Source organism: Hemicordylus capensis, chromosome 15 (genome assembly GCF_027244095.1).
Source record: "Hemicordylus capensis ecotype Gifberg chromosome 15, rHemCap1.1.pri, whole genome shotgun sequence".
Taxonomy (NCBI): domain Eukaryota; kingdom Metazoa; phylum Chordata; class Lepidosauria; order Squamata; family Cordylidae; genus Hemicordylus; species Hemicordylus capensis.
In genome coordinates, this window is record NC_069671.1 from 2,161,726 (window position 1) to 2,176,111 (window position 14,386).

Genomic DNA, 14,386 nt, shown 5'->3' on the forward strand with positions numbered 1-14,386 from the left:
GCATGCTGGACAGTGGACACAGCTCTGCTGAATTTACATAATTTCCAGATGCCGTATTCCGTTCTCGGGACTGCAGAGTTCGGGGCCTTTGAGGAGGCAGATGGGCAAAAGGTAAGCAAGGTAGAGTCACAAGCAGCGTCCCCTGTAACAGGGATAGCCAGGCGTTGGGGACTACAACCCCCATAATCCACAGCCAAAGGCCACTGCAGCTAGGGAAGATGGGAGCAGTAGTCATCAACCTCCGGGAATCCCGCTCACAAGGCTGACGGGCAGATTCTACAGAGCTTTCTTACCGTATAAGACGACTTGCTGGTGATTTCCAAGAGCTTCTGCTTTGCCCTCCGCTCCGAGTCGCGAGCTTCCTGCAGGTCCTGCTTGAGCTGATCAGCCTCTTTCGCCCTGTGCAGCATGGAAAGATCAATCAAGGACGGAGCTCAGCAACAACGAGACAAACCCAGTGCCCTGTCCACAATTCAAGGACATCTGCATCTCTCCCTCCTCCAAACATCAGGAAAGAACCTCACGGAAGAACATAAGAAGAGCCCTGCTGGATCAGGCCCACGTCCTATCTAGTCCAGCATCCTGATTCCTGCACTGGTCTACCAGATGCCTCTGAGAAGCCCACAGGCAGGAGACGAAGGCCTGCCCCCTCTCCTGCTGTTGCTCCCCTGCAACTGGGACTCAGAGGCGTCTTGCCTCTGAGGCTGGAGGTGGCCTATGGCCATCAGGACTAGCTCAGACCACATCAGCGGATATAGGAAGTTGGGGTTTTTGCCAGTTTACACTTTCATGTTGCAGATGTCCCACAGAGCCCGCTGGGACTTACTTCAGGTCAGTGTTGCTGGGTCTGCAATGCAACTGAATATTGTTTTAAACATTTGTACCCCTTACCCATTATTAACTATGGTTCACTACAGCCTTAAGATCTCAGTCATTAAGGGTCAATTAGTCTGCCATCTTGCTTTTTTGCACTAGACAGTCATAGTTTCACTCTAATTTTTATTTCTACTTTTGATGTTTACAGACTTTTATAGTTACGATAATTCCATAATAACCACTTTATTTCATTCTATTCTATTTTCAAGCATATGCTTGTACTGAGTCACGCATCTCTACGATCTGTCACCTGTTATATTTTATGTTCTTATTGCTCTTACGCTGGTCCAGGGGCATAGCTGGGGGGCGGGGGGCTGTGTTCACCCCTCTCTCTGCCGGCCCCTCAGAGCAAGGGAAATAATGAAGAAAATAGGGAGGGGTGGAGCTGGGGGCCCCCCCGGGTTCTTTGAACCCTTTCACTCAATTATAGCTACACCCCTGTGCTGGTTTGTGACCGAAATAAAGATGATTGATTGATTGTTATAAGATGGACTGTCCTGGTTATTTTGCATGCGTCTACCACTGTTTTTGGTGCCCTGGGGGAACTTTGAGTTTCATGCCCACCAGTCACCATAGCTGAGAAGTGCCAGAGGCTCAGCTGAAACCTGAAACCACGCATTTGTGGAGTCGAATAACCAGCCTGTCGTGGAGGACCAGTGAATGACCAGCCCGTGGGGCAGAATTCCTTGGCGCAGGGAGCAGAGATGCCCATCTTCTAAATGCTCATCTGTTGCTCTTAAAGGGAGTTCATTTTAGCCATTAGAGAAAAGTACAAACTGTCCTTAATCAGGGTGCTTGAGGGTTCGAGAACTACGGCGGACCCCTCACACTTGACAGCTCCTCGTGCAGAATCCTGCGTAGAAAGTGGCGGCCTTCGGGGGGACGTGGAAAGACAGTGGTGGAGGGTGAGAGGAGAGAAATAGAAGTAAGCCATCTCCCCCAAGCAAAATCTGGCATAATGAATGAGGGGTTTGGCAAATAAGGCACAGAAATAATGAAGGAGGAGACTGTTACCAGGCAAGTGAAGGCAGAAGGGAAGGAGGCTTTCGAGAGAGGGGGGGAACCTAGACTGAAATTAGCACTATTGTTAATTTCCCCACTAATGAATGCCATTTATGACAAGGGCCCCTGGCAGCCGCAGTCCTCAGATGCCCTGAGGACCGGAAACGCAGCGGCCCTGGCATCCCACAGGAGCCTCGGGGTTAATCAGAAGGGGCGAGGGAGATCGGGAGCGAGAGGGACTGGAGCCAGGGGAGGGGGGGAGTAATGGATTCCGTTTAGTATCTAGAGGCAAAGAACTTAATTAATGGCATCCAAAGCTTCAGAGGACCGAGCATGTGTCGCTTGAGAAGTATCGGCCGGCTCTTGGGCCTTCAAGGCTGGTCTGGAAGACACGGCTTTGCAGTGGGACGCTGAGCCGGTGTGGGGCGGGGCAGGGGCAGGTCAAGCCCAGGAGAAAAGGGGCCCAATCAGCACAGAGATGCCCCCCCCCACTTCACCCCTGTTGAACGCCTTCCAGAGCAGTGGCAGCCAGTTGCTGTTGGAGATCTGACTCCATAGGCATCGGATCTCAGCACCAACCATTCCCATTAGAAGCAGAGCTAGAGGCGACCGTATAGGAGTGCCCCCTCTCTGATTTCTATCTTTCTGCTCCAGGCCTCTTCTGCCTGGTAGACTGAGACTCCTAGGACCCTTCCTTCTTCTGTCTGTTCCTCCTTCTTCTCCCGGTTCCTTCCCATCCGGCCACGAGGTAGCTAGCACAGGGGGCAGGCTTTCTATCCAAGTCTGTCACTTTTGCAAATCAACCTTTACTTGCTATCCAGACCTTAAGCCATTGCCTCAAGGTCTCCTCTGTGAGCTGCGTTCTCATCCGGCTGGGATGCTCTGCCAAACAAGGGGTTGGCGCCAATTCTCCCCTGCAGCTGTGGCAAAAGCAGCAGAGAGTTGGGGGGCACCCCAAAGACAGGCATGTTTATCTGAGCGTAAGCTAACATGGCCAAGCGTCCTCAGAGGCATCACCAGGAAGCCAGCTTTACTCCAGAGAAGCACCTGCTGGAATCAAGTCTTCTAAGGTGCCACAAGACTCTTGCTTCTGTTATATTAATTTGCACAATGCTTTAGAGGTCCCCAAGCTTTTCCTTTATATGGACCGCCACATCGTCATCGAAAGCTTTTGCAGACCACTGCGCAAGCCAGCCAGTTTCAACATAGCCTATGGCTAATGGGAGTCACACATATATCAAGGGGTATTAAAAATGCAGCTATTTCTAATGATTTATTATGCTATTTTACACAAGAATGCTTGCGAAGCAATTTAGACAGCGAATAATAATGTAGCACTGTATATCACTGTAGAATTTAGAATTTATGCGGTCATAGACCAAAACATATATAAAACATATCAACATTGCAAAGATTCTGAGCAAATTTTACAAATTATATAGCAAAACCTCTCCATTTTGGGTATTAACCTCAACATCAGGATTTGAAAGCAAAAATTTTAGATAGCACTCAGCCGTATTTCCAGGAAATTTTCGTAGGAGAGGAGAGACAAAACTTGTATATTATTGTATATTTATAGTATATACAATATATACAATTGAATGTTTGTTTGTCTGTCTGTCCCCTATGCGTCCCTATGTCTGTCTTTCTGTTCACACCCTTTGAACTATCAGCACCAAACACGGCACAGTGACTGCCTAGGACCTTATGAGTAACGTAGGGTACCCAGGAACCCCGACAACCACCCTGCACAGACAGGCAGATATAAAACAGGTATAGCCACAAAACCTATGGATGCAATAACAAAGAGAAACTTGCATCACAAGCCCAAGCAACACCGGGTACTCAAAGCTAGCAGTACATAAGAGGTACACAGGATTAGATGATGACGACGATGATGATAATGATGTCTCCCCCCCCCCGCAAGGACCACCCACAGTACCCTTGCAGGCCACTTTAGAGTCGGGGTTCCCAACCTTGAGTCCCCGGTACTATTGGACTACCACTCCCATCATCTCCAGCCACAGTGGCTTTTGTGGCTTGGGATTGTGAGTGTTGTAGTCCAACAGCAGCCGGGAACCCGTGAGTGAGAGTGCAGAAAGCACTCCACACACGTGCTCATAACCATTGTTATCGCAACTTTGTAAGGAAGGCCAGTCAGTATTTTAAAACCATATTTTCTTATGATGGTGTGTGTGTGTGTGTGTGTTTAATGGAAACTCAAAGTACACTCTTCAACATATGTTTCTGTCTGAACAATACAAACACAAACCTTTTCAACATTAATTTGTCTTCAGCCCGGCTGTTACTATTACATTTTTGCTTTGAACAAAAGTTGCCAAAGCAGTTTACAAAGTGGCTGCTGTGAGGATGACCACATTTTCATTTACTCCTTTCTCTCTACATTAAAAGAAACCTGTGTGTTTGATTTGCATCAGCGATGGTTCCAAATTACTGCTGACTTTTACATTTACAAAGAAAGAACTTTCGTGTTTCTCCGTCCCAGTAGTTGCCGGTGTAACTTGAAATCTATTTTGCACCAGCACAATTTAACCTGATTCGCAAAACAATCCTATGCATATTTAAAGGTAAAGGTAAAGTGTGCCATCGAGTCGGTGTCGACTCCTGGCACCCACAGAGCCCTGTGGTTTTCTTTTGGTAGGACGGGTTGACCATTGCCTCCTCCCGCACAGTACGAGATGATGCCCTTCAGCATCTTTCTATATCACTGCTCCTGCCCAATATAGTACCAGAAGGGATTCAAACTGGCAACCTCTAGCTTGTTAGTCAAGCATTTCCCCGTTGCGCCACTTAAGGTATGCATGTTTACTCAGAAGCAAACCCACTGACAACGCAGAGACTGGACTGCACTCCATCTGCACTAAAGACAGGCAGTGACGTGTGCAGAGCAAAGCAGTCATGGCCACAGCTCAGAGACAGAGCATGTGTTTTGCAGACAGAAGATTCAGTCCCCAACATCTCTGGGAGAGAGGTTGGAAAAGATCTCTCTCTGCCTGATACTCTGGGAAGCCGCTGTCAGTAAGAGTAGGCAGTACTGAGCAAGATGGATCAATGATCCACCTAGCTCAGTGCTATAGGAAGCTGCCTTATCCTGAATCAAAGGCAGCCTCCTGTGCTCTGAACATAGGAAGGGCAGCGTACGTTCGACGGAGGCTTCTGTTACTGAAGAAGCACCTGAGAGTGTAAAAGCAGGCCAGCAGGCAAATGTGCCCATCTTACCTTCGCTCGGATTCTTCCGCCATCTTTAACGCCAGCATCTCTGCCTCCAGCACCTTTTGCTCCATCAGCCGTTTCTCTTCCTCCGTCCGGATGGCCGTGGCCTTGATCCGCTGCATCTCCTGCTCGGCTTCGGCAGCTTTCTGAGCCAGGAGCTTCGCTTCCTCTTCCGTGATCTGAGCTTTCTCTGCCAGCAGGTCGGCCGTCTCTTCAGACCTCATCTGGGGAGAAAAAGACGGAGGGGGGGTGGGTGGGTATCACACACAGTACGCCTGACACCACAGCACCCATCACTGGGCCAAGGAGTCACGGGCTTGGGGGTCAAGAGAGACCTCCCCTTCCAAAGCATAAGAACATAAAAACATAAGAACAACCCTGCTGGATCAGGCCCAAGGAAGCCCATCTAGTCCAGCATCCTGTTTTGCATAGTGGCCCACCAGATGCCACTGGAAGCCACAGGCAGGAGATGAGGGCATGCCCTCTCTACTGCTGTTACTCCCCTGCAACTGGGACACAGAGGCATCCTGCCTTGGAGGCTGGAGGTGGCCCACAGCCCTCCAACTAGTAGCCGTTGATAGACCTCTCCTCCAGGAAGTCATCCAAACCCCTCTTAAAGCCATCCAGGTTGTTGGCTGTCACCACATCTCATGGCAGAGAAATCCATCAGTTGATGATGCATTGTGTGAAAAAGTACTTCCGTTTGCTGGTCCTAAATTTCCCAGCAATCAATTTCATGGGATGACCCCTGGTTCGAGTGTTATGGGAGAGGGAGAAGAATTTCTCTCTCTCCACTTTCTCCACACCATGCATGATTTCACAGACCTCTATCACGTCTCCCCGCAGTTGTCTTTTTTCTAAACTAACTCTAACTGGGCAGCCTCTGGCTCAGCTCTCAGACGGTCCATCTAGCTCAGGATTGTCGACACTGACTGGGAGTAGCTCTCCAAAGTCCTAGGCAGGCGTCTTTCCCCACCGTATCTGCAGATGCCGCCAGGGATGGAACCTGGGACCTTCTGCCTGCAAAGCCGATGCTCTACCACAGAACTTTGGGCCCCCACCCATTAGGAGGACTAGGCCACGAGGTCCACCAAACCAGCCCCCAGAGAGACCTACCAGGGCTTCGTTCGCCATCGTCGCCTCCTCTTTCAGTTGCAGGAGCCTCCTCTCCAGCTCATCCCTGTTCCGCTCAGCCTCTTCTCTCATTTGCTTCTCCCGGGCTAAGCGCTGGCGCTCCATCTGCAGGGAAGCAGGAGGGAAAGCACAGCGATGAAGATTCAACCTGTGGGCTCGGGCACACTGAAAAGAGACCCATTTCAGAGAGTGGGACTCGGTGACCCAGTTCACAGATCTGCTTGGCACAAGTGACTCTGTTTCCACAATCCAGGTTTATGAAAATGTGCTGCTTATTGGGGTAGAGACATAGAGATTCTGCCAGGCAGCCCACAGAAGCCTTGTGAATGGCCACCATGAGGGTGCCCACAGAAGCCTAACTGGAGCACCTTCCGAGGAGAGGAGAGCTGGTCTGGCGGTAGCAAGCATGACTTGTCCCTTTAGCTAAGCAGGGTCCAGCCTGGTTGCATATGAATGGGACACTTGATGTGTGAGTACTGGAAGAGATTCCCCTCACGGGATGGAACTGCTCTGGGAAGAGCAGAAGGTTCCACGTTCCCTCCCCGGCAACATCTCCAAGGTCAGGCTGAGAGAGATTCCTGCCTGCAAACTTGGAGAAGCCGCTGCCAGCCTGTGAAGACAATACTGAGCTAGATAGACCAATGGCCTGACTCAGTATATGGCAGCTTCCGATGTTCCGATGATTTCAGAGGCTTCACTCAGCAGCCAAACTTCACATTCCAAGCTCTTCATTGTCTTCACTAGAGTTCTGTCGCTTCCCCCCTAGCTCAGTGATTCCCAACTTTGGCTCCCCAGATATTGCTGGACTACAACTCCAATCATCCCCGCCCCCTTGGCCCAGGGCACTCAAGTCCAGAATCAGTTGCAATCCGCTCCATGCAGGGCCTCAGAGGGGTGGTGAGCATACGAGTCAGGACCTTTTGTGTGCAGGCGCGGAAATTAACACCTTCGCCACGGAGAGCCAGCTAGCCCCATTTCTTTGCGTTTGGGGGCAAAATTATAAAGACGAGGCTGCTTTTGACAGTCAAAATCAGGAGCATGATTTTAGAAGGGAGCATCCTGTCAGAGTAAGAGAAATGTGCATGCTCCTGGGCAGCAGCCAGGTATTTGCAAAGTGGGAGGAAGGAAGAGTGATTGCATGGGAGTCAGGCGCTGACTGTCCGACCCTGACTCCATCCCTGGCATTATATCAAGGGTGGACATAGCAAGCTGCTGTATACCGAGTCTGACCATTGGTCCATCTAGCTCAGGATTGTCTTCACAGACTGGCAACCGCTTTTCAAAGGCTGCAGGCAGGAATCTCTCTCAGCCCTCTCTTGGAGATGCTGCCAGGGAGGGAACTTGGAAACTTCTGCATGCAAGCAGGCTGGTGCTCTTCCACTGAGCAATGGCCCCATCTCCTAAGGGGAAGATCTTACAGCACTCACACATGTGATCTCCCATCCAAATGCAAACCAGAGTGGACCCTGCCTAGCAAAGGGGACCATGCATGCTTGCTACCACCGGACCGGCTTCTGCCTCCCACGCAGGCGGTCACTCACCCCTCCTCCTCCTCGCTTGATCTTTGCACGCCCTCCCATCAGGAGCACACCCAGCTCCCTTACCCTGGCTGGAAGCTCTTGCTACCTGGATTTTGATCTACTCTTTCATGCCAGCAAGATTTCAGATTTGGAGTTTGAACATCTGCTGCTGCTCTTGGGGACACGACTGGCTGCTTTAGTGTTCGGATTTACTCAGCTTTCATTTCACTGCTGCTCCTGGCAGTTTGCATGATGCTTTTTCGGTGGTGACAACATTTTGCTTTGCAACAGGAAATAGGGTCGGAATAAATAGGAACCGAACTACATATTTTCTACCCCATCCTTGCCCGTGGCTCCAGCCGGCAGCCTCCAGTTCCCACGCAGCAGCCGCACGCTCTCAATGTTCTCTCAACCATAAGAGGCTAGAAACGGTTTTTAAAAAACAAAAGCTGAGCGTCTTAGGATGCCCAGTTCTGCACTGGCACAGTTGAGGCGTGGATCTGCACCTTCCATAAAGACCTGGACTAGAAGGAGATTTATGGCAGAACTGTGGCTATTCCAGCAGGACAATCGATTCCTTATTCCAAGCTTGCAACCGCTGATGATACTGAGGACGAGCAACTACATGGGAGGCTGAAATCATCCCATTGAATAGCTGTTGCCTTCCCTACTGTCCAAGAATTCTTCAACTACAAACAGGAACATCGGAAGCTGCCATATACTGAGTCAGACCCTTGGTCCATCTCGCTCAGGATTGTCTACCCAGACTGGCAGTGGCTTCTCCAAGGTTGCAGGCAGGAATCTCTCCCACCCCTATCTTGGAGATGCTGCCAGGGAGGGAACTTGGAACTTTCGGCATGCAGATGCTCTTCCCAGAAATGCCCCATCCCCTGAGGGGAATATCTTCCAGTGTTCACACATGTAGCCTCCCATTCAAATGCAAACCAAAGCAGACCCTGCTTAGCAAAGTGGAAACATCATGCTTGCTACCACAGCACCAGCTTATATACCGCTTTCCCACAAAGTTCTTAAAGTGGTTTAGAGGGGAAATAAATAAATAGGATGGTCCCCTGTCCCCAAAGGGCTGAGAATCTAAAAAGAAACACAAGGCAGCTATCAGGGAGGACGCCATGCTGGGACTGGATAAGGGGCCCGGGTAAACCAAAGAGAATCAACATTAGAAAAGGTGCCTCTTTGCTCAGTCTGCAGGGCCCGCTCAGTTCATTCGGAAGGGGTCTGATCCTGGCTGCCCCTCACTCCAGCAGGTACCAGCTCTCTCTTCCTCAAAGCACCGGTCACTTTCTAAGCAGCGATCCCTTCCTCATTGAACCCACTGCTGGTCAAAATGGGATTCAGAGCAACCCTTTCACTGGTCTTCACTGGCCTTAGCGCCACAGCCAGAGACCCCTAGTCATCCTCTTTGCTAAGCAGGGTCCAGCCTGGTTTGCCCTTGAAAGGGAGACTCCAGGTGTGTGCATTATAAGATCTTCCCCTTAGGGGAGGGGGCCGCTCTGGGAAGAGCCCCTGCAGGCTGGCTGGTGGATGGAACCTGACAAGTTCCACCCCTCACCGCATTTGCAGAGAGGGCAGCCGGCTTGTAACCTTGGAGAAGCGGCTGCCAGTCTGTGCAGACAGTGCTGAGCTAGATGGACCAAGGGTCTGACTCAGTATATGGCAGCTTCCCACGCTCCTTTCCCCGAGGGGCTATGGCGTTTGGCCATTCAGAAATCCAATGCATCGCATGGTCATTGGGAAGGAACCAAGGCTTCCAATGGGCTTTCCCCATCATTCACTTTAGTCCATTCCCTAGAGCATCTGCTTTGCATGCAGGAAGTCCCAAGTTCCCTCCCTGGCAGCATCTCCAGGTAGGGCTGAGAAGGACTCCTGCCTGCAAACTTGGGAGAAGCCGCTGCCAGTCAGGGTCGACACTATTCAGTCAGCTGGGCCAATTGTCTGACACGGTAGGAAGCAGCCTCCTCTGTTCCACAGATTGCTCCTTCTTGTCTTCCCCAGGGTTCAGGCTGCAGCCTGCACACTCCTTGGGACCCACTTGGTCTTCACGGCTCAGGCTGAGCCTGGCACAGGTCTTCTGCTCGGCAAACCCAGAGAGACCGCTGCGGGCACTGACGGCCCTGAGCCCGAAGCATCTCCGGCAAATCCCAGCACAGTCCTTCCACCCGAGGCTCCTCTACGCCGAGCTTCTCTGGGCACAGCAGCAGTGGGCTGAGCTGCTGCTGGCGCTATCTCTCAGCTCACCCGGGAGGGGCAATCTATATTCCCCGCAGCACCGAGCAGATTAGCTGTGTGGGTTTCAGCAAGTAGAAAAGGTCTACAAGCAGAAAACAATGATTCATACAATCCAATTTGCTGATATGTGCTCCTTGGCTTCACGCGGCTGCCTGCGGTGTGCTGTGTCTGCCGGCTGGGCTGACCCGCAGCGGATAAAGGAGGCTGGGCCCCATATTAGCATGCAGGCAGCAGCATGCCGGCGTGCATTCCATCACCATCTAATTAGGACACGCCGGCACGGCCCCCCTCCCACTTCCCGGCCCGGGCCTCGCTGCAGCCAATGGCCCTGGGATCTAGCAAATGTGCTAACCCCATGGTCCAGGAAGAAGATCACAGATGTGGGCATGCTCCTATGAAGGCTCATACACACACACACACACACACACACTGCTTCTTTGCCAGATTGCATTCTTAGCAGGGGGGAAAGGGCTTGGAGGGCAAGGAAAACATCCTGCCAAACGACCAAGAAACAGCAAAAGAAGAAGCAACGGACCATTTAGAAGCACAAATACTAGACAGGCGATGTCCAGGGTTGTAGCCCACAGAGAGTCATATGGCCTTTGCTCTAACTTGTTGGTCTGTTAGCCCCTTTAGCAACAGAGGAAGCTGCCTTCTACTGAGTCAGACCACTGGGCCATCTAGCTCAGTATTGCCTACACTGACTGGCAGCGGCTCTTGGAGTCTCACAGGAGTCTCTCTCTCTCAGCCCTACCCAGAGATGCTGCCAGGAAGTGAACCTGGGACAAAAGAACCTAAGAACTGCCCTGCTGGATCAGGCCCAAAGAGGCCCATCTAGTCCAGCATCCTGTTTCACACAGTGCCCCACCAGATGCCTACAGGCAGAGGTTGAGGGCAAGCCCTCTCTCCTGCTGCTGCTGCTCCCCTACAACTGGTACTCCGAGGCATCCTGCTGCCTTGGAGGCTGGAGGTGGCCTATAGCCCTCCGACTAGTAGCCACTGATAGACCTCTCCTCCAGGAACTTATCCAAACCCCTCTTACAGCCTTCCAGGTTGTTGGCTGTTGCACCTTCCTTCACGGGGTCAAAGGAATGGCAATATCGCCTTGCAACGTGGCATTGGTCTTGAGCACTGAGATATCATCGTGACGCCTGGTATTTGCACGTATGTCTTTAACTCAGTTTGAAGTATGAGCACCTTCAAGAACCCCCCCATCCATTTCACAAGGGCGAGGAGAAAAGAGGCAAAAGTCACCGCAGTGTCGGATCAAAAGCAACACTTCTTGAATATGGTGATCTGCTAGTGGAAAATCCAAATGTATTACAGCACGCAGATTAAACCCAATTCAGCAGTTATAAAAGCGAATCCAGGAGAGAAAATATCTACACAATAATGCGGGGTGGGAGAGAGAAGTATTCTAGGTCTCAAACAGATGCAAAACTGTTTGGTCAGGGCCAGGACACATCTGACATAGGTCTGCTTTTTAGGAAAATAAAAGTCAACACAGTAATCAGTCACTCACCCACCATGCTAGAGAATAGCAGCTCTTGAAAAGTTCACATGCCTGTTACAACAAATGTCCAAAATCTGGTCTGTGTTAGCATTCATGGGTAGATGTCAACCATCCACTCTCCTCCACATGAGAGAAGAGGTAGCAAGCATGAATTGTCCCTTTTGCTAAGCAAGGTCCATCCTGCTTTGCATTTGAATGGGAGACTACAGGCATGAGCACTGCAAGAGATTCCCCTTAGAGATGGGGCCGCTCGGGGAAGACCACCTGCCTGCTTACATGCAGAAGGTTCCAAGTTCCCGCCCCGGCAGCATCTCCAAGGTACGGCTGAGAGAGACTCCTGCCTGCAATGCGTGTAGACAATACTGAGCTAGATGGCTCAAGGGTCTGATTCAGTAGACGGCAGCTTGCAAGTTCCCTATCCCAAATAAATGTCACCAGTGTCTGAAAATAGAGATAAATTTCTCCTTAGCTGTTCACAATCCCGTTTGTCTATCTAGTTAGGTGACTGCCAACGCTTACCAGTGTATTTCTGAGCTTCTGGAGATCTGCAAAGTGTATCTAGGATGCTTTACTGCCTCCCCGGCATGCTAGCATTAATCAAAAGGTGGACATGTGTTGTAACAGGGTGGCTGTTTCCTTCTGGGGGATCCTGGGTCACCAGGGCCAGGAGACGGCCGCCCAGAAGTCCCCTCTCACCTGTTTCCTGGCTTTCTCCTCCCGGGCTTGTGCTTTCATCTGCTGGACTTCGAGCGAGTCGGCTTTCCTCCTCCGCATGAACAAGTCGTGGTTCCCAATGCACAGCTGCAGGATCTGCTCCAGCCAAGACAGGAAGAGAGGGAGTGAAACAGAGTCCGCGAAACAGACCCCACGCCGGCCGGCCGGCCGGCCTGCTGGCCTGCTGTCAGCGCAAAACGGCACGCGGGCTCACTGTGCAGAGGGCCTTCAAGATGCCGTCCCAGAAATGGCACGGGCGGCTTCAGAAGGAAGCCTGGGTCACGCTCTGCCCAGCAGAGGTGTGGGGCCGAGGCGAGCACGGCCACAAGGAGCTGCGCTCATGGCAGACACCGGACACAGATCGGACAGGTCTGTGGGTCCACCCTGCCCAGCCCTCTCTCCCTCCTCCTTCACCGGTGACAGACAGGGTGGAGCAGGAAGCTGGCTTTGTGGGGGGCCTGTGGGGGCTGCCCCACAGGCAAGAGGCAGAGGAAGCGGCCTCCGACCAAGGCAGACCCTCGGTCCATCCAGCCCAGGATTGCCTACACCCGGGTTGCTCAACTTCAGCCCCCCCGCAGATGTTGGCCCACAACTCCCATAATCCCTACTGGCCACGGTGGCTGGGGAGTATGGGTGTTGTAGTCCAAAAACAGCTGCGGGGGGCGGGGGGGGGGGCTAAGTTGAGCAGGCCTGCTCTACACGGACTGACACTAGCTCTCTGAGGTGGCAGGCGGGAGTCTCTCCCAGCCCTAGACGGAGCAGCTGCCAGGGAGTGAATGTGGGACCTTCTGCATAAACAGCAGATGCTCTTCTACATCCCCCTCCAGGCTGCAAAATCACCCCTTCCTGCTGTCCCCACAGTCCTTTTCACCGACTCAGGGGCCTTTCGAAGAACCTCTTCTGACAATCAAGCCCAGGATTTCTCGCGGGATTCTCAAGGGCCGCTGGAGAGGCAGAATCGGGACGTGGCTGCCTGCTGGACGGGGGGATTTGGCTCACGGAGACGCTCCCTCGGCAATCAGGGGCCCGAGGAGGCAGGCGGGGAGCGGTTCAGGGGCTGCCACAGGCTTAAACCTGTTGCCGGCACGACTCAAGGTGTGCAGAAGAGGGACTTTTGCTGGTAGGGCGGATCGATAACACACACCCCGACCCCCGTCTCTCTCGGAGAGCTGGTCTCGTGGTAGCAAGAACTGTCCCCTTTGCCAATTTAGCGAAGGCTCAGTGTAGGGCCCCCTGGGAATTACTACCTTGCAACCATGCTTCCCTGCTCAGCAGAGACAGCCCCAACACAACATGGGAGGAGAGCTGGTCTTGTGGCAGCAAGCGTGCACGGTCCCCTTTGCTAAGCAGGGTCTGCCCTGGTTTGCATTTGAGTGGGAGACTACATGTGAACACTGCAAGATCTTCCCCTTGGGAGAGTGGGGCTGCTCTGCGAAGAGCACCTCCATGCAGAAGGTCCCAAGTTCCCTCCCTGGCAGCATCTCCAAGAGAGGGCTGGGAGAGAGACTCCTGCCTGCAACCCTGGAGAAGCCGCTGCCAGTCTGGGTAGACACTTCTGAGCTGGATGGACCAAGGGCCAGACTCAGTCTATGGCCGCTTCCTGTGTCCCCATGTTCCTTGCGCCTCTGTGCAGACTTACCAGCTTATTCACACTCAGCTTTGAGGAGTTGAATTTGAAGACAGATGCCTTTTTGTCCAACGGCTTTATCGTGAACTGTAAGGGAGACAGCAGTGGTCAAACGCCTAGGACTGAATTTCAGTCCCCCACCCCCCGAAGAGGAAATCTGAAATGGAGAAATGGTTCAGAACCAAACACACTCTGAAATGGTTCAGCTGGGCCAACAGTGTGTTAGATGAACACAGCTGGGGTTTCTTTTCCAGCTGCCTGCCAGAGCAGAATCAATCAAGGGAGAACTGGTCCTGAAGTTCAGAAAGTGGAGAAGCCGCTGCCAGTCTGGGTAGACAATCCTGAGCTAGACGGACCAAGGGTCTGACTCAGTATATGGCAGCTTCCTATCTATGTTCCCTGGCAGCATCTCCAGACAGGACTGTGAAAGAGGCCTGCCTGAAACCTTGGAGAAGCTGCTGCCAGCCAGTGTAGACACCACTGAGCTAGATGGACCGACCGCCTGACTCAGCCTACAGC

The 14,386-nt window shown here is 52.2% G+C and overlaps 1 protein-coding gene across 9 annotated transcripts in view; it reads right to left on the reverse strand.

Moving 5' to 3' along the window:
* Positions 1-14,386, reverse strand: part of NF2 (NF2, moesin-ezrin-radixin like (MERLIN) tumor suppressor) — a 90,025-nt gene that overhangs the window by 33,583 nt on the left and 42,056 nt on the right. For all 9 annotated transcript variants that reach the window (XM_053279971.1, XM_053279972.1, XM_053279969.1 and 6 more), the window contains 5 exons: positions 13,880-13,954; positions 12,223-12,336; positions 6,229-6,351; positions 5,119-5,336; positions 294-399 (listed from right to left, as the gene is read on the reverse strand). In XM_053279971.1, the coding sequence (XP_053135946.1) occupies positions 294-399; positions 5,119-5,336; positions 6,229-6,351; positions 12,223-12,336; positions 13,880-13,954 (636 nt within the window). The remainder of the gene's footprint in view (positions 1-293; positions 400-5,118; positions 5,337-6,228; positions 6,352-12,222; positions 12,337-13,879; positions 13,955-14,386) is intronic.